The following is a 20394-nucleotide window of genomic DNA, read 5'->3' as shown; positions in this document are numbered from 1 at the left end:
CACGTATAGGACTAGCATGCACCGAGGTGGGTGTATGTTTTTCTTTACCAGAGCAAGAGAAGCAGGATGGAGAAAAAGTTTATTTGTTTGCTTGCTTGCAATGAATAAATAAACCACCTAAACCTCCTGCAATTGTTTTGGACAATGGACTTATTTTGCCTGCATACAGACTTTGTCCATGGTGCATATGTAGCTCTTTTGGATTACAGACTCATATCTTCGTGCAGCTCCACATCAAAAACTCAACCTCAAAGGGATATGCCACCCCCAGGCCAAATTAAGTGTATCCCCGCATTCCCGAGACATAAATAAGTGTGTGGGAGCGTTTTCCTGGCGACCCAGGCATTGTCCGAGTCTCACAGCACTGACCACTGCTTGGTTGCGCGTGATACATACATGCTAGCGTCGCCACTCTAAATATTTTGCCCAACGTGAATTAATTTACTTGATTTACCTTCTAATTACTGTGTGAGTGGTGTACTTTCACATCGAGTCCAAATGACTGTGTAAATTTACACAGAAGGCTTGTTTAGCTCATGTCGGTTTGGGAACTAGTTTCAGGTGCGGAAAATACAGCCGAAGCACACTCCCCGCTACGTCTTTGGGAATCCCCACCCCCGACTTCTTCAAACAAACCAGCGTGAAGGGGGGTATTCCCAATGGCGTGGCGGGGAGTGTGCTTCGATTGTGTTTTCCGCACTGGAAACTAGTCCCCAACCGACATGAGCAAACCAAACCAGTCATTTGCACTCGATGTGAAAGTACACCACTCACACAGTAATTAGAAGGTAAATAAAGTAAATTAATTCACGTTGGGCGAAATATTTAGAGTGGCGACGCTAGCATGTATGTATCACGCGCAACCAAGCAGTGGTCAGTGCTGTGAGACTCGGACAATGCCTGGGTCGCCAGGAAAACGCTCCCACACACTTATTTATGTCTCGGGAATGCGGGGATACACTTAATTTGGCCTGGGGGTGGCGTATCCCTTTAAGCATAACAAAACATGTTTCTTAGTTTTCCTATGTAGCACATATTTCATAACTACATTTGGCATCTTCATAATGCCTATTGAAGTTCATTTATTTCAGTTGCTCTGGTTAATAGGGAAAAGAAAAAAAAGACAGAGCACTTTTCGTCAAAGGGAATCTAGAAACTTCTAAACCAACTCCTATATCAAATGAGTATGAAATATAAACATGCAATGAGGAACACTCATTGCAAATAACAGGATCTTGAAACCAAGTGGAAGCTCCAAGAAAATGTTGAAAATCTAGTATTTCGAGTCCAATTGAGGGAGCTTAATCACGCTTAAATCTAAAACTGTTAAGGCGGTTGTGGCTTATCAAAAATTGCTATTAGATATTTATAAGAATTACCACCATTTTTAAATAACAAACTTAAACTTAAGTCATATTTAGTCAGGACCTCTATGAAAGATGAATACTTATTTTCTTGCCCTGGTAATAGGAAACAAAAAACATGAAGTTGTTAAAAAAAAAGAAAAAGAAAATCCTTCAGTACATTTTTAAGTGCGTTTAATATAGAAATAAAATAACTAGAAAGAAAAGAGTAGCACAAATTTGAAAGAAATTCCAAGTTTAAAAGTGGAATAAACAAAGAGTCATTTAAAAAGTCTCTCTGGATTCAGAAAGAATAAATATGTACAGAGATACAGCATCCTTTCTCAAACGAACACACATTGCAGACTTCACATAGATGTTCTTCATCATATAGATAGGCATACAGAGAGGAAGAGGATGTCAACCAAATTGGAAAAAATGTTTTAAAAACTTTGTAAAAGTTGGAAATAATCATCAGAGTATGATAAGAAGGTGGGCTAATTGAAATAAATTATATAATCATATCAGGTGCATTTAAGTCTACCCCACTACAGTGAAATTAAATATCAGCTAATATACAGGTTCCTCACAAAGATAGTTAATTAAAAAGCTATAACAGTCAAGGGAAAGACAGATCCATCCTGGAACTTTAACAACTGCATAAAACACAGAGTTCAACAGCATTAATTGAAGAAAGAGGGAAAACCTTGTGAAGTCGTATTGGCAAAGTACAATGAAATAAAACCAATTCCAAGTAACATATGGGAATATGTCACATTTAAACTAACATGATGTGTACTCTGAAGTTAGTGTCCAGACTTCAACAAGAGAAAAAAATGGCATCAAATGCTGGGAAGGTGGAAAGAGAAGTGTAAACAAAATGGAAGTGATGAAACGGATAAACCAACGCATCTCAAGATAAACCATCAATCAACAAATTGTAAAACAAAGCAAAACAAAAAAAAGAGGGTATCCTTGATTTATTATTTTTTTAAGGTAAGGAAAACTTCACCACAGTCTGTGGCATTGGACACCTTCAGCCCCAAACATGGCACAATACTGTCCCACTTGTTATACATGCTTAATTCAATGAAAGTGCATATTTGAACAGATGCCAGAACTTCTTTGTCAGAATAAACACACAGACACAGTTGTCAGCAGCAATGACCATTTTTAGCTCAATACACCAAGAGTATCTTAGCAAGATTATAGCTAGATATAGTAAGATTATGAACAATTGGTTTTTATACTACTCTGACAATGCTTAAGATAGAAAGCTGGACAATTCTGATACTGGCAAATATCAGCATGTCTGCCACCAATGCAGCTTTCCAGTTGCCGCGAAACGCACTTTCCTCGAATCTGTAAAGTCTGTGCTGAGATCCGGCACGGTCAAATAAAGGTTTGCCATACTTTACTGCAAGCTTTGTTTTTATTCACACAAACGTGTGTCGTGTCATCTAATCTCTCGTGTGGGCAAATGAGGTGAAATCCCACACCGACGGTCTCTCATACTTTGGTATATCAGAAGAGGTGGGTGGTCGAACGACTGAATGTGTAGTATTTCCTCTCAAACATGGACGGCAAATTGGCCATGGAGGGAGAGTGATGTGACTGTAAACACAGAAAAGGAAAAATAATACAATAAATGTGAGAAGTAAAAAACAATAAATGGGGCAAAAACATACACATATACGTGTCTGACAGGAAAACAAAATAGTCTGTGCGAGATAGCATAACTTTGAAGTCTAATCCCACATACACAAAAGTTGTTTTCAACCTGGAAAGACAAGACTTCTGTCCAACCACACATTTCTGATTACAGCCCACTTTCAACACCAGCCACCTTGTGAATATTTCCAGCCGTTACCACCACCAGCAGTTAGTAGCCCAGGTAATTTCAACAAAACCCCTACTCCAAATCAACCCTTGAAATCTCAGCCGTGTTTACATATGCCAATGTCCTGCAAGAACTTCATTTCTGGAGATCCTTGTTTCGTTCTGTCATTGTGGCAAGGTGTGCGCTTCTAAGGAGCTGATTTGGGACCAGAAATGCACCAGTGAAAATCGGATGTTAAAAAGGCAAACGTGGCGCAGGCAGCACTTAGTGAGGTTTCATTTCAAGTTAGAAGTAGGACTGAAGTCACCAAAAAGATGAGAAGATATAACAATCACATTTGCTCACATGAGATTTCAGCAGTGAGTTCATTGATGCTTTAGAGCAGAGTCTCCGAGAGGACTGGACAGGAGAACTTTGCATGGGTCCAAGGGTACTTTAGGATCCCTGCATGATTCCAAAAAGATCCTGGTTTTGACATTAACAGGCTGAGGATAAGGGTGTGCTAACTGATTTGAGAGGTTGTGGACAGCTGGAATGGAGGTGGGTGTGGGATGGGTTATAGAGGTGTTGCTTTGGGGAATGGGGAGGCTCAAATGAGGTTGTACTGGCTGAGAATGAGAGATGGACTTGGTTTCTTGGAGAGAGTTGAGGTTGGGCTCAGTAGCAGTATAAGAGGAGGAGCTGTTGGCAAGGCTTTGAGCTGAGGTAGCGGTGGTACGAAAACAGACAGGGACCCTGATTCTGATAGCAGGATGGTCCAGGGAGTTTGAGCGCTGAACCGTGGCACCTGTTTTAGCAGAATCACTCAAACTCAATGTGGAGGCAGATCGAGACATCTAGAGTAAATAACAGAAGGAAGGCACATAAGGAGCAGGGGTTTAAATATTAGAAAAATTAAGATAGAAGTAGAAAACCAAAAAAGCATTAAGATAAACACACACAGAGAAAATGATGATATGGAATAAAGAGTTTGAATTTCAAATAATATTCTACAAAATCATCTTTAACATTATTTGTCAATTTCTTACAGCAATCTGAGCTCATCAGTGTTTGCACTTTGCACAAGAGAATTAACACTCAAAAGGATTGAGTCATTTTAAATGATGGGGGGGTGGAAACAGCATGCTAGGAAGGCAGGTTAGGGGGTGGCATGCCATGCAGGCGCAGTGAGACTCAGTGCAAAATCTTTTTTTTTTTTTCTGGGATCGATAATTCAACACCAAATATCTTGTTTGTTCAATCAGAAAACATGGAAAACAGTTTAACCTCGGAAGTGGTGCAGTATCCTAGCTGTATAATGTACAGAGTAATATTCAAATAGAAAAACATGATCAGAGCCTCCAAAGTAACAGCAACTGTATGTGAACATTTTTAATTGTGGAATATATATTTGTCCTCTGGTACTCTGATCCACATTATAGCAGTGGAGGTTCAAAAGAATACAGAAACCCTGATGTCTACTATGTTAGTTTCATTCAATTTAAGAGCTTTGATTAAAAAACACAGTTTTAGCTAACTTTGTGTCTGAATGCTGCTGTTAAATTAGTGTTAAATGCATATTTAATCATTCTAAATAAACCAAACTACCCACATATCATATCGCTTCTACTACTCAGTAAACTATGTAAGGCAGGATAAAAGAATTATCTGCTTGTTTTCTTCAGGCTTAAGCGAATCTGCAAATTTGTAATACATCATTTAGTCTGGACAGAAAATGGCCCCAAGTGCACATCAGAACTGGCTGTGGAGCAAATAAAGCCAGACTGGAATTGCCTTTTCATAGTTAGGTTTGTGAACCGTGCTTAGAAGTTGAGTCCACGCAAGGAAACCAACTCATTTAAATGAACTACCAATTTGGAATCATTATGAATTTATCCATTAAGAAGTCTTCCAGATTTTTGCTCATGGCTACCAAATGCGTATTCTCAGGATGTAACTAACGAGAAACATTCAACTCAGCATTAGGTTTGCTGAATATCTACATCAAATAGGATGTCTTATTTTACCTCTGTGCTGGAATTCATTCAATGCATTCAACTGCGTTTTTTTATTTAGTGTCATCAAACATCAAACCAGAACTGTCCTTTTTTGAGCGCTTGACACAAAGATGCATGTACAAATTAATGAGCTACAACTGTTTGTTGGGATCTCAGTTAAATATAAGAAAATGAACTGCTTTGCTTTATTTCAGATGGTTATTCTCCCTGCAACAGGCTAATCATTTCCTCCAACAGGCAACAGAACAGACAGACTTACAGCCAAAGTGGAGCTGCTGCAGACACGGTTTTCACAACTTAGCCTCTGGGTTTTCTCATCTGGAGTGTTGTTGGCCATGAACGCTCTCTGGATCACACGTTTTGGGGTCTTACTGAAGGAAAATGCTCTTGTTACCTAACACACACAGAAAAAATATTAGTCATCAACATATTACTGTTTTGTTGGCTTCACAATGAACAAGTTTAATTTTCATGTATGTGAATTTAAGTGTGCTCTGAGTAGTGAAGCTAACAGATGAACGGTAAATGGACTATACCTACTATACTATATAACACATGTCGAGTCTAGTTCACCACTTAAAGCACTTTTACATTACAAACCATATTCCCCCATTCACACACACAGTCACTCAGCACATCTTGGTCTATTCTTGTGCAAGGACACAACTGTTCTTCCTCCTGAGCTACAGACACTCTACAAGAGTTGACTACAGATCCTTGTGTCACCTTAAGTTAACAGATTTCACCACAAGCGTTAATCTGTGTGAAATGATGTTATATGCTTAATTCAAAGGGGTTTCTTTTTCCTTTTTGCCAAACTAATCAAGGTCTGCTTACAAATGCTTCGTGGTCCTGTAGTTGGGAACTCCAGGCCCACACAACAACTAAATTAAACCAAACAAAATGGCAGAAATAGAAAAGAGGAGTAGCCCACAGGGAAATGCTTAAATTATGTTCATTTATTACCTTGGTGCGTTATTCTCATTTAGCTTTTATTCTAATTCTTCTAATGTTTCTCTCACGATATGTGGCTTATTCTATAACAAAGGAAGATTAGATTTTCTTTGAAGTTATAAGCTGTTCCCAATAACAGGTTGCTGTGGTTTAAAAGACTGGTGTGATGCAAATGTTTCCCCTTCTTGAATTTTGTACAGTGGTCATTTTGAGACCTTTTCTTATGCCATACAATATTTGGTTATCGACTCAACATTCAAAGCAACATTCAGAATTATTTGTACAATTGAGTATATTTCTCATGCCAAACTGCTGTTACCTTTTTAGAAGTCTTTTTGATGGCTCTGGATGCTTTGCTGAGTGTGCTGTCCATATCCTTTGTGCTGACCTGCAATGAGTCTGGGTCTGTGCATTGAATGAGATCCTCCTGGTTACAAGAAAAAAAACAAAAAAAAAAAACAACAACTTCAAACTTGGTATAATAGATCTTTACCTGAACATATGTAGTCAGTACAGACAGAAACAGTATTCTTGTAAAAACAAAGAAAGCTGCAAGATGGATGTGTACCTAAATTTGCATAGAGTTAATATCTCTATGCCCTTAACCCTGCGGGGGGGTTTTAACAAGCAGAGTTACATCATGTTATCAACATTGCAGCGCTGACCCAATGGAAAGAAGCCAGTGTGGTGGCAGGCAGACCAGCAGACACCATCACCCCCTGCTGCTTTGTTAACTACAGCCACCATGCCATTGCCTCTTGTATGTGTGACAGTTTTAAATTACAGATTACACTGGCTCTGATGCTGCTGCCCCAACAGATGCTGCAAAGCAGGTTACACTCTCCTCAACAGACTTCAACTGCAACATCATGGCGCAGACACTGAAGGACCTTAGCTTCAAGAAGTCCATCATGTTCTTTCTTGTAAACAGCCTCTTGTTAGTCATTGATACTGTACACCAAACAACTGCAAAGTCATCAGAATAGTTCTGGAGATGACAGGACTGAGTTATACTGGAAGTTTGAGGTGTAGAGACTGAACACCAACCCCAGGCCAATAAGCAAACTGTAGTGGGTGCGGAAAGGTTTTCATTTGGTTATTCAGGTGTGCCAATAACAGTCTCTTAAGGCCTTCTATGATATGGGATGTTGGCGCAACTGGTCAGTGGTCACTGAGAGCAGATGCATAAGATTTCTTTTAGGTAATGGAAAAAGGCAGGATGCCTCTCACGGCACTGAGACTTTTTCTTAACTCGGGCTAAGGTTAAAGAGGCGTTGTAGAATCTCACATAGCTGTTCTGCACAGGTCCCCAGGACTCTGGGGCTGACACCATCAGGACCTGCAGTCTCTTCACTGCTAGAGACACATAGGCTGGAGGGGGAGGCAGGGGAGGTTTCAGCATGTCTTGATGCGTGTCTACTTCCTCCGGCGGCTTGTCCCTTTATGTTTCTTCTTCAGCATATAAAAAGGCATGCTCAATTGGATTTAAATCGGGTGACCGACTTGACCATTTAAGAATTCCCTATTTCTCAACTTTGAGAAATTCTTGTGTTGCCTTACAAGCATGTTTGGGATTCTTATCTTGTTTTAGGATGAAGCGCCGTCCTATGAGTTTGGAGACATTTACTAAAACTTGAGCAGATAAGATGTTTTTATACACCTCAGAATTCATCGTGCCACGACCATCAGCAGCTACATCATCACAGAAGATAAGTGTGCCAGTAGCTGTGGCAGCCTTACATACATACAGCCAATTCATTCCTGACCACACGTCTCTCATTTTACTTTGCTGGACCTTTTTTTCAAATTTTTCCAGCACACCTCCTTGCATTCTGTTGTTCCATTTTCCCTTTCTTCAGCAACTTCTTCAGGTCACTGATGACCCAGGGTTTGTTGTTGGGGAAGCACCTTACTGTCCTTGTAGGAACAATACTCTCCACACAGAAGTTGATGTCATTCTCATACACTCATGGCAACAATGTCATCTCCATAAGGGCTCTCTTGGTAGATGGTATGAACAGGTAAAGATCCTCTTCTTCACAGTGGTATGTCCAGGATGACATCAATCTGTTGTTAACGAGCACTGTGATACTTCCCCCTTTGCGTTTGCCGCTGGTTGCCAACGCCACAAGTTTGACGAGCCTTAGGAGCTTGTGAAGAACCAATGGCTGTACAGGGAGAGCAGTTTGATTGGTCTGTCTGAGTCCAAGCTGAACAACACCATACTGGACTCGTGTGGATATACCCAGCTTCACAGCCGTGGGAGCAGATTGTGACCCAAGGACAAGCAGAAGGTAGAGTTTAATCTCATTTTAGAGTCTGAGATAGGTTAACCCCCAGAATATGACTGTTGAGGGAGAGGGTATGTCGTCCTGACATTGAACTGCTGTCACTTGGCTCCAAAACTAAGCCCATTTATTGCAACTTACCCATTTAGAGCTTTTTAAGTACGAGTGCCCCTTGCCCCTTTCCGGGTTCTGTGCTCCACGTGGGGGCTGCTGGTGGCCGGGGTCTTCTTTGCCTGCTTGTGATCGCTGGGGGGGTGGCCCAATACACTCATAACTGAGCACAGTTCATGTGAGGCCTGTGCCATGTGTATTGCATGTGCATGCACACACACACACTGGCCCAGTTGCATGCTTGCAGTTGCTGTGTCGTCCTGTGGTTTCGGGCCATTCGTATCCACAGTTGTTTTGTGTGTGCTTGCTGCTGGTATCGTTGCAGCTTGTGCTTTTTTTGTTGTTTTTGTTCTGTTTGTCTGCTCACAGGTGCTTCTGGTGGTTCTCCGCCTGGATACCCCACAGAGCCCATGGGATGTCTTCTGTTTAGTTTCTGCAGGTGTAGCAGCTGGTTGTCTGGTTTATCATTGTTTTCTCCGATCATTTCTTTCTATTTCTTTACTCTCCCTCTTTCCCTGTTCGGTTCGGCTCCATTACATGTAAAGTATTGTAACAAAGATAAATAAATAAGCAGTTCTTGGAAAAGAAGGGGAGCTTTACATTCATAAAGCTTCCCTTGGCAAAGCAAATGTGTTTGGCATTAAACAAATCAGATTACAATTCTGCTGCCATAATGCTGGACAAGAAAGGGGGGGGGGTAAAAGTTGGTCCTTTTTTTCCTTCTCACTTTTGAAGTTCTGAACATAAAGTCTTTTCTTGATGGATCACAAGGAAACATGCACACACATCTACATACTTGAGAGCATTTTTAACTTGTTTTGCAGTGGAAAAGCTTTTTTTCCCCTTCACATACAAACTATTTTCTGTAAATCCTCAAGATGTGGGTTCTTCAGACTAACAGATTGTAGAGTTATCTTGTTTGCTATAACTTTCGAATGTAACCTGTTCAAACAGACTTTTCATATCAGTGGGAAAGCTTGTTTATTTGGATCAATACAAAATTACACTAAAATTCCAATTTTCTAAATGCTTCCTCTTCTGGCACAATGAAGGATAAAGAGATCACGGCTGAATAAACAAGTTTCACCCTCTCGTTAAAAAGGTGGTTGAGTGGTTACATTTTTTTTTCCTGCTAGTTTAAAGGTTCATCTCATTTGTTTAATTAAAGCTTAATCAGCTTGTCTTTTCAAGGTTTGAGGTTTTTTATTTGCCATTTGTGCATAAACCAACAGCCCAGGCACATTCTTGTGCAGAAACAAGGCATTGTAATAAGAAAAATATTTTAAAAATATATAATTTAAGAATATAAAATATGGAGTGTGGAGACACTATACAGAAGGTGGTGATATTGCACAATTTTAACTGCAGTTCTAAACAACAGGAGAGTGCAATGTTAGGTGACAGAATAATAAATAGTAAATAGACTAGTTCTGAGGTTGTAAAGGGGGGGGGGGGGGGGGGGGGGAGTAAGAAAGAGAGCGTTGTGTTTCTCAGTCCTCCTTCCTATAGCCTGGAAATTATTCCAAGCTAAATATTTTAAAATATGATAGAGCAGTGTCACAGATCATACTTAATTGGTGTTTGCTTAAAATAGTTCCCCCCTTCCAAAGAGGTCTCATTTATTTAAATGCCTGTCACCTCAACTCCTCTGCGCACATATCTGGTTGGAGGTATTAAGACAAGCAGGATTGAGTCAAGGGGAGGAATCAAAAGTAGTAAGTCCGGGAAATGACGATGGGTGAATGACAGATTACTCATTTTCTTCCATTTGTGTGTGTAAGTGTATGACTTCTCACCGCATCAGCCCGGCAGATGGTGTTGGCAACATGACGGCAAAGTGTACGGAGCCAGATGCCTTTAACCGTTTCCTCTCCAACCAGTTGGAAGCTGAACAACAAGTTGTCCTGTTCAGTTGGGGGGTGAACTACCAAGGCAAACGCATTCATACATTCTGAGGAGCACAGACAAGAGAAGAAGTGGGAGTGAAAGACTGGCAATGATAGAATGGTGAATGGATGAAAATTAAATAAATCATCTTTTTTCTAAAATCTAAAAAGGATGTGATATCAGTTTGTACCTTTGTCCCAGCGATTCTATCCAAAAGCATTAGGTTAATCAGCTATGAAATGCTGTCATGGCTCGCCTTGGGGTCACTGCAACTCTTCTGCTCACCCTGGCTCGGCCAGTCAGCTGGCCCATTCAGTGTGGGGCTCAAATTTAGATGCAAGCTTCACCTATCCCTCAAACACTTTGTCAACTGACAAGAAATGTATTTTTTGAGTAAATAGCTATATTCACATTGTTGACAAAATGGCACAGCTACTTTGGACAAATGCCGAGCTATCACAGCATCCTATGATAGTTAGGCAAATTGTCATTTTCTTTTCATTGACATTCTAAAGTCAAGTTTTGTTGGCTTAACTGTAAGATTATAGCCAATTTGAAGATTTTAATTCTAAAATATAAAAATGTATTCATTTTTAACATTTCTTCTGTTGTACTCAATGACAGACCAAATGACACAGAATAAAGATGCATACTAAAGCATGAAAGTTATTTACTATTATATTCAAAAATATGCAGTAGTGCGCCCAGTGTACAGGAATAGTCTCAAAGCTTCATAAATATAATTCTAACGTGACATTAAAAGTAAAAAGGGAATGAGAGACAGCTGGGCAACTGGCTTGAATAATGACATAAAGCTTGGATTTGTTTCTAAGTGAGGCATTTGCATTTGGAAACCGTTGCTGTGAACATACAACATGTGGTCAACAATGCCCAAAAAGCAACTGAATGGCATGAATATTAGGAGTGGTCAAACTCACAGGTTTGTACATCCTGAAAAGCAAAGAATGAACTAAAGAGCATTGCGACCCAGAAAAGATCTCAGTATCAATTACATGGTAAAGAAAAAAATGCTTTCACAACATCCATTCTAATGAGCCTGCATTGTTTTCAGTGGCACTCCATACATTTACATGCAAAGCTGGGTTGAGGTTAAGATTAGAGCTCAGCCTCATCCTTTAAATGGACCACTGTTCTTGTGTCAGGATCAAGCACAGGAGGGGAAATGGGTCATCAGATTTTACTATTGTTGTGCCTTCATTTTGTGAATAGCATTCTTTGTTTCTATGGTCGCTTTTAACAAGCTTGATATATAAAACTGACTTGACTTGTTGACTGAAGAATGTCCAATGTCGTGCCACAACGCTAGGTGAAGAAAGACATTTTCTGGTTGTCAGTCTTGTTTTTATTTATTTATTTTGGTGGTATTAACATGTATTTCTAAAGTCAAGTTTTGTTCTGACGAACAGAAAAATGTGTTTCTTTTCTAGGGTCATGAAAACATGCTGACAAAGACAGAAGACAGAAGCAGCTGGAAGAATTCTGAAGTGTACAGTGATATACTGTCAGATTCGACTCAATGATATTTTATTCATCCCCAAAGGGAAGTTATAATGCTGCAGTATAGATTACTTTCAAAGATGTACTATTGTTATAGATAGATGACAAAAAAGAATAAAAATCAGCTGACAAAGCATTTAGAAAGTTAAAGTGTAGCGGAGAAGAAGGTGTGGCATAAATCTTCAGAGATCGCCATCTAAGGATTGGGGTGCTATTTTTGTATCTTGACATCAACTTAGCTGATGATGTCACTCACAGCGTTGGCAGCTAACACAGGCTAACTCTCTCAATAGACAACATGGGTGGAAACTCATAGCCAACAGTTCAACAGCTGGGGTTCAGAGACCCTCCTTCTCAGGGACCAGGATTACACCATGTGTTATGAAGCAGTGTAATCTCTCCTCCTTCACTGTTACCTCTCAGTCTGCAGTCTCTGTCTGCCCATGCAGTCTTAAAACGGACTAAAGTGGTGTCAGTGATGTTCCTGCAGTCATATTTCAGTGAAAAAAAAAAAAAAAATGATATTGCCTTTCCGATATCCCTGCTGCATCCTCATCAGTGTTCCAAGCTCATCTATTTTATTGAAGAGAGAAATGGTTTAAACTTCCTCCACCTTTTTCTAATTTTTTTTTCTGCTCTGCACCCAGAACATCTCCTCAATAACTCTTCTGGAAAAACACAATATGTCCAGAGCTTCTGCAGCAAGCTGCCAGTAGTTCAGCACCATTCCAGAAAAATCGGGATGATGAGATGGCAATACACATTATGTCTTTGGTCATTTTACTGTGAAAACAATCCAAGAATCTTTAATCCAAGTGAGTAGAATATTCTTCAATGGCCAAGTGTATCACCTAATCTCAACCTGACAGAGCTTAACCTTTATTTGTAAAAAAAACAAAAAAACAAAACCAAAGGCAGAAAGACTAACAAACAACAATTGAAGACTGCAGCAGTAAAGGAAGCATCACAAAGAAGGAAACGCATGGAAATATGTGGGTTCAAGAGCTCAGAGTCCTTTGCTTCCAAACATATAACATACCATTTCTGTTCTCCATCTCTTCGTGCATTTTTATATTATTGCATATCAGCAATTTTACATCTCTTCCTTGTAATTTTCTCTCGCTGCACATATCTCTGAACATGGAGCTAAATCTTTCTGATCTGTGGTTATTGGCCCAAAAAACAACCAGACACTGCACAGTGCTAGTTGTTGCAGTCTCTTTCTCTCTTGTTGTCACCTCAATCTCTGTTTCAACAATTTTTATTGACTTTTAATATCAGATGGGAAAGAAAAATCCTTACATTTCTTTAGCAGCCTGGAAGTAAAGACATTCACAGCAACAAACAGGATTTAAAAAAAAGAGTGGCTGCGTCACTCTAATCCTCATTAGTAGTAATAATGAGTAACCTACTTTATTTAGGATTGCTTTTAATACCCAGTAGTATGATGACACTTGTCTTATTTTATTATATTCGATTTTGTTGTATTTTATTGCTTTCACTGTTCTTTTATTGTTTTTACTTATTCTTCTCTTTATTTATTACCTGCTGTAAAGCACTTTGGTACACCATAAGGATCGTCTGTAAAGGGCTGTATAAATAAAATACATTTACATTTACATTAGTGGTATCTCAACTGGTAATACAATTTTGGCTCAATATTGTATTGCGAGGACACTTAAAGATCCACTTCCATCGTTATTTCATTTACAAATATACATATTACTGTGGTCACCACTATGATTGAATGCATTGTGCATGGTTTCTGTCAAAAATATCGTCCTTGTCTCCTTGTTTCAAGCTGTTTTGTGTGAGCTAGAATTGGCCTGTGTGGCAAACGACTGGCTTTTCCGGTTTTCCACATGAATATCCGCGACGTGACAATAAGGCACCTCTGATTGGTTTCTTAAAAAAAAAAAAAAACGTCACGGGGCACACCCCCTAGACCCCAGCTGAGCTGTGCCACTGCCAGCCCGCAGCGCGCTATGTTTGAACTGTGCCCGGAGTTTCTTGCTGCACTGCAACGATTGGCAATCATTGCTGTGAATTTGTGAAAGTTGGCGGATAAAATCATGTCTTCATGTATTCGCACCGCCTTACTCGCACGAGTATTGCCTCGGGTGTAAATTGCATTTACTCGCGCGAGTAAAAAAAACGAGCAAATAGCTCAAGGGGCTATCCATTTCATTCTCTCATCAACCATGGCTGATATAAGTACCATCGCGTCCTTGTACCTGCTGTGGCAGTCCGAGATTCGTCTGAAACGCACACGCCGTCGTGTCTGGGTCAGTGACATCATCCGGTGGTGCATTCAGCTCGGAGAATTTCACCGCCTTCTCCAGGAGTTGCGTCTGGATGACGGCCGCTTCCAGCGGTATTTCAGGCTCACCAGGACCCAGTTTGATGACCTGCTCGGGAGGATCGGTGCCGTGATCTCTCGGCAGGACACCAACTACAGGCGCTCCGCAGCTGAAATGGAGCTACGGTGCCATGATCACCTGAAATCGGTGCCATGGTTTCAGGTTTATTTTTTTTATTTTATTTAGTCAGGGACCATGTGCAAGGTACATTAATTACAAAGTAAAGAGATGACCTGCACCAGATTGTAGTTTAGAAGCTAATTTCCATCTGCAGTCCCACCTGCATGTCACAGACACGACTCCATTTCAGCTGCGGAGCGCCTGTCCATCAGATTAGCTGTGGCCATGCCATACAAGGCTATGGGCGAGGCTTACGACCGAGTGACGAATCAAAGTTTCGCCTTCTCTCACGCGCTCATTTGTCTGTGTCTCTAAGTGGGTTGACCCTTCAATGACCAGTGCAGCCCAAGTAGATCGAATTACACTTTGGCGCATACTCATATGACTTGTTGTGACCTACCCCATTTTAAAATGAGTGACACAAAAGTGGTTTCCAGCGAAAGTTGGCCTTTAAACAATGCAGGACTGGCAAAAATCTTGAGCACAAGGGGGTAAATACGCTAAAACTGGAACAGGGAAAGTATCTAATCAGCTCATTTGGCTGTTGTCCCTGTGTTTTAAAACACATTTAGACACGGTACTCGTGGCATAAAAAGGGCATTAGATGGATTTGTTGAGTTTCTTTATGTAGAGTGCCTTTAGGCAGTTTTTTTGGGTGGCTGCGAGTTAGTAATATGTAAATAAAATGAAAGCAAACTGAATTAAAACATAAAATAATTTTATCTATGGTTATTTCAATTGTATGGAAAGATTTTGAAGAGCTGACATTTCTAAACCCTTTAAAATCCAAAGGACCCTTAAATTAAATCTTAGGTTCTGCACTTAAAGCCCACGTTTGTAACTCAAACATGTTTGGCAGAAGGCTAAATAAATAATAACCATTTTGAACATCTGGAACAATATATTTCCTGTGTGTGAAATTCAAGCTTTACATAGAGCCTGCAAAAAGATGGACATTAAAGGAAAAACATTTTAAAAAATAAATAAATAAATCATTTTAAATCAAAACTTGCAGTACACATTTAAGTCACAGTATTTTTGAGGTGCGATGGTCGGGTAGGGAACAGCAGGAACATTCTTCTAGAAGCACCCGCAGAATGGAGAACAGTTTCTATCCTAAGGCCATCAGGCTTCTAAATGGACTATAATGCACACTCATCACTTTCACACCTGACACTTTACACATGCCTACCTCCACTGCTGTTTGCACTACAACATGCAATATTGCACGTAATATTGTATTTTTTATTAATATTGTATTTTTATCTTATGTTTCTAGGTTAGTATAGGTCTTAGATGAGCATAGGCTATTAAGTGTATTATATGTTCAGTATAGCTCTAGTAATTAGCGTAAAATGAATATTTTGTAGTATCCATATTGCCTATTTATTGTTAAGAGTACTTATGTTATGTTCCGGCATTTTTTGGTAGTTGCAGTACGGTGTCCTGTCCTTTCAGTGCCCAGTCCGACTCTGTTGTTCTGTGCATCTGACAATAAAAGACTTGAAACTTGAAACCTAAATGATCAATATGTTGCATTAGATCCTTTTTTATGCCCTTCTCTTTGTTCAGGGACACGGCCATATGAAATAAAGTAAATAAAAACCTGTTAGATTGTTCATGAAATCTCTTGTAAGCTGTTTGAAGAAAAAAAATAAATCTCAAAAACTGTGCACCTGAGCAAGCTTTAACTCAGATGGAACTTCATTTTAGGAGCCCTGACATTGAATTAACAAACTGAGACATTTCGTTATGATTTTTCATTGCTCCCATTCTGCTGTATTACAGGGACACAGAAGCTCTTAAAGCAGTAGGGAGGACAATAAAGCACCCTACTGCTTACGTACGTACGTGTGTACGTGTGTGTGTGTGTGTGTGTGTGTGTGTTGTTGTTACCCTCAGTGTCCTGCAGATCCAGTACCCGACGAATCTGAGACAGCGGCATCAATGATATGTGTTTTAGTGAGCATGGAGGTCTCGTCTGTCCCATTGGACTCTTAAATGTGCTGATCACCTTGTGTCGCTTCCTTGCAATCTGTAAAGAATCCCACACAAACACACACACATAATGAGACAGTAAATCTGAAGGCAATTGTGAAAAAAGCTCCGCTTCAAAGGTTGTATTTTTTGAGGATGGGCGCATTTAGCAGTGTGTTAGTGAAGTTACTCTTGGTTTCTATGCATTAGTAATGCCCTCAGCTGTAAACAATGCCACTCAGTGTCACGTTATTCATGGTATGGGAAGACGAGGGAGGGAGAGAGAGAAATGGGGCAAAGGATAAAATACTGCATAACGTAACATTTAAGATTAAAGAGAAAGACTTAATCAATGATTGCTGATGTTTGAGGAAGGCAGCGAGGCCACCAACCCTAAAATAAGTCATTGCAAATGCAGAAACAAAGATCTGTCAGAGTACATAAGCGTGGCTATAACATGAACAGATAGACTGATTAGGTTTCACTGACACTCCTGAATCAGTAGAGCTACTCTACTTGTGTCTGTCATTGACTGTCATATCCTCATGTTGACCCTGTACTATCTAACATGCTATAATACCACTGTGACATTCAGAGATCGACAGACAAATTGGTGAAAGACCAACACAGTAGGCCTATAAGCATGTCTGAGAAAATCCAGAAATTCAACCTACAACAATCACAAGTTACAGTTAGGAATTATCATCAAGTCTGAACTATTGATAGTTCTCAGTTATCTTTTACTTGACCCGTGAATACCTTCACCGTCATCTCTGTGCCATCTGCTGTATTTGAGAAGAGAAGCTGCAGTACATCCCAAAAAAAATCCACAGCTCTTCCTGGTTCATCTGGCTTAGATGATGTACAAAATAATAAAACCACTCAGTAGGAAAGTCAAAAATGTACTATGTGTGCATATTCTTCAATGCAACAGCAGTTCAGACGTATGCCATGCTGAAAGCTCAGAGCAAACATTACTCAGTCCAACCCAGTAAGACACTGACAAGAGCTGTAGAATCAATATTTAGGATGGAAAGTGACATATTCATACAATGTCTTTCTGCCTTTCATTTAGCCTTTGACATCCAATAAACCTAGATCAACTTTAAAGGTAACATTATCTTTGGGATGAAGTGGTTGACATGGTCCGTGTTACGGTTGCTTAAATTGGATTGACCGCCAAGAATCGACGCAGAAATTTTAATATTTTTTGCATTTTACACATCAAAGCGGTGTTTTTAAATGGCTAAAAAAAATCCTTTCCAAATGAAATAAATGAAACCGTGACAAATACAGTGATCTGGGTTTGTGGTCTTAGACATTTGAAATCCACTGTTGAGTACAGTTTGATTACATATAGTAATCTGACTTTATTATAAAACAATCTGTGGGAAAAAAAATACTTTTAGCCAATTTAAAAACAATTCAACCTAAACTGTAGCATGAAAGATAAAGCTTAAATAATTACTTTAATTAATTCAATGGTGCTTAAAAGATAGCATGGCACCATGGATATTTCATTATTAATAGAAAAATGCTGCGTTTAGGTTTGTCAAGTTATCTTTCTATTTATATTATTACATTATTAGCACTGCTTAACTCATTGGCTGCCAGCCATTTTCAGTTCAGAGACACCCATACTGCCAAGTGTTTTACAGTATTTTGACTGATTTTCCAAGACCCACAGAAAAGTGTGTCTTATGACTATGTACACACCGAAATTACCAAAAGAAAGAGTAGACTCTCTTCTTTGATCAGGAAAAAAAAGTTTGTTTCTACCATTTTCAGTCTTTTAGTAATAGACAGTAGAACATAGGTTGGTTTCACCAAAAACAGCAGTTTAACCCAAAAAATGGAGAAAACAAGCTCTTTTTTTTTGTGCATAGTGGCACTGCTGCCACCTAGCGGGTAATTTTGCCAGTATATTCTCTGTTTAGTGTTTACAAGCCTAAGATTTAGTGACAAACTCCGCTAGATTGTCCCCCAGCCCGCTCCGTTAAAAAACGCAATTGACGTCTATAGACGTCTTTGGCAGTCAGCGTTTTTTTTTAAAATTGACGTCTATAGATGTCAATGGCACCAAAAGAGTTAAAGGAACAGTTCACTATTTAAGACCTTGAGTCCCAGTTCCAGCTTGTTTATCAAGAATAAGAAATGAGGAGACCATTTTCACAACAATAGCTCATTTCTATCCATTTTGGCTGTTTTCGCTGGTCCATCCTGCTGCTACAGACAATACTAATGTTAATTTTAAAGAAAAGGTCAACTCACCGGGTGGTTAGTGGTATTAAAAAAAAAAAATGTCGGCGCATTTTATGGTTTTCCATCCGTGTAATCCGTGTTCTTTGCTGTTCAGGAACTATTTTTCATGCTAAATCACGACGCACGTAAACATCCGCTCTATATTTGAGTCTGAGGCTCTAGCCCTGGCGCAGTGATCTGACAGTGAAAGTGAAAGTGAAAAGTCTTCCAAACGGAATACAATTGGATTACAAAATGCTAAATAAAGCAAGAAATAACTTTTATTTTGCCACGCAATTTTTTTTGGGACACACAGGAACATCCACGAACCACCCGGTGAGTTGACCTTTTCTTTAAAATTAACATTAGTATTGTTTTAAGGACATTGAACAGAGTGCCCAATGGAACCCTGTCTGTAGCAGCAGGATGGACCAGCGAAAACAGCCAAAATGGATAGAAATGAGCTATTGTTGTGAAAATGGTCTCCTCATTTCTTATTCTTGATAAACAAGCTGGAACTGGGACTCAAGGTCTTAAATAGTGAACTGTTCCTTTAAAATGTTCTGTTCCACTCTCAAACAAGAGAACTTGCCTGTTTTCACAACAGCGGTAGTAGCTTTTGGATATTAGTGATCTTCTGATCCTCATTCATATTCTGATCACCACCACTATTGCTCCAGAAACCAGAATATTTACTGCAGTCGGGTTAATGTTCAATGGAACATTGAGGCAAAGCTTTCAATTTTCTAACACGTGTCCAGCGGGAGTCTTTCAACACAACTGGCCATTTGCAGTATTTCGTCACAACAAGCAAATACAGTGTTTTATGGTCCAATCCATGAATTATTTGTTCATACCATTTTCAGTTTTACATGTCCAGCGTCTTTATATTGCATTGTTCACACTAGTCGGCATGCTTCTCATGTGAATGAGTTTGGAAGACCTACTGAGTTCATGCTCCACAAGTGATCTGCAGAAAGTGGTCACACACTGCAAGATTTCCTTCAAAGCTCATCTTCAGCAAGCACTTATTTCACAGCTTTTCTCTCTGAAGACTCAAATATGACATCGCACGATGGGAACAACAAAGAGATATTGGTGCTTTAACCAGTGCTTACACAAATTCTTCTCACTTTCTTCCTCACCATACTCTTCATCGTATTTGCTGTGGGCAGTTCTATCCCCAGTGTGTCCATGTGTCAAAGACACTTAAACCTACATTAGCCCGGCTATATTAATCGATGTGTGACAAGAGAAAGCACTGCACACTGTATACATAGTGCATATATATCATAAGAAGTGTTTGTGAATCTGTGAATGAGAAACGCATGCAACGTGCTTTGTACAGCCTGGACATGGTTAACCCATTTAGGCCTAAGACGCCTGGAAAAGAATGCCTGTAAAACCTATGGGCGATTTCAGAAAGACCCCCTAAAAGTTTTTCTGGAAATTCAGCAATTGTGTCAACGCCTACTAAATGATTGATTTCTCAGCCTCTGTAGCAGATAGAAACAAAATTCAAAAAGTATTTGAGAGCTTACACCTGTGGCTTTCTTTGGAAATTGTGTTTATTTACATACACCTTCACGAAAATAGAAAATGTAAAAAGTAAAGTGCAGGAACAGCACTATTTTCAATTAGAAAACAGTAATAAAATAAAATAAAATAAAATTTAATTTAATTTATTTATTTATTTTATCATCAGTAATCTCTTCGTACTGGCAGCACAAGGAGTCCCATGCCCATACACATTCCAAT

The 20394-nt window shown here is 39.5% G+C and overlaps 1 protein-coding gene across 5 annotated transcripts in view; it reads right to left on the bottom strand.

Annotated features, from left to right (window-relative positions):
- Positions 1–1538: 1538 nt before the first annotated feature.
- ect2 (epithelial cell transforming 2) overlaps positions 1539–20394 on the bottom strand; it is a 44597-nt gene continuing 25741 nt past the window's right edge. For 4 of the 5 annotated variants that reach the window (XM_075484966.1, XM_075484967.1, XM_075484968.1 and 1 more), the window contains 5 exons: positions 16315–16453; positions 10330–10484; positions 6454–6561; positions 5440–5574; positions 1539–2957 (listed from right to left, as the gene is read on the bottom strand). In XM_075484966.1, coding sequence (XP_075341081.1) covers positions 2868–2957; positions 5440–5574; positions 6454–6561; positions 10330–10484; positions 16315–16453 — 627 coding nt within the window. In that variant the 3' untranslated portion in view covers positions 1539–2867. Of the gene's footprint in view, positions 2958–3528; positions 4020–5439; positions 5575–6453; positions 6562–10329; positions 10485–16314; positions 16454–20394 lie in introns of all 5 variants that reach the window. The other variant, XM_075484970.1, reaches the window with a different exon arrangement.

The sequence above is a fragment of the Odontesthes bonariensis genome, chromosome 15, assembly GCF_027942865.1.
Source record: "Odontesthes bonariensis isolate fOdoBon6 chromosome 15, fOdoBon6.hap1, whole genome shotgun sequence".
In the NCBI taxonomy this organism is placed as follows: Eukaryota; Metazoa; Chordata; class Actinopteri; order Atheriniformes; family Atherinopsidae; genus Odontesthes; species Odontesthes bonariensis.
This window is presented reverse-complemented; position numbering and strand designations above follow the sequence as displayed.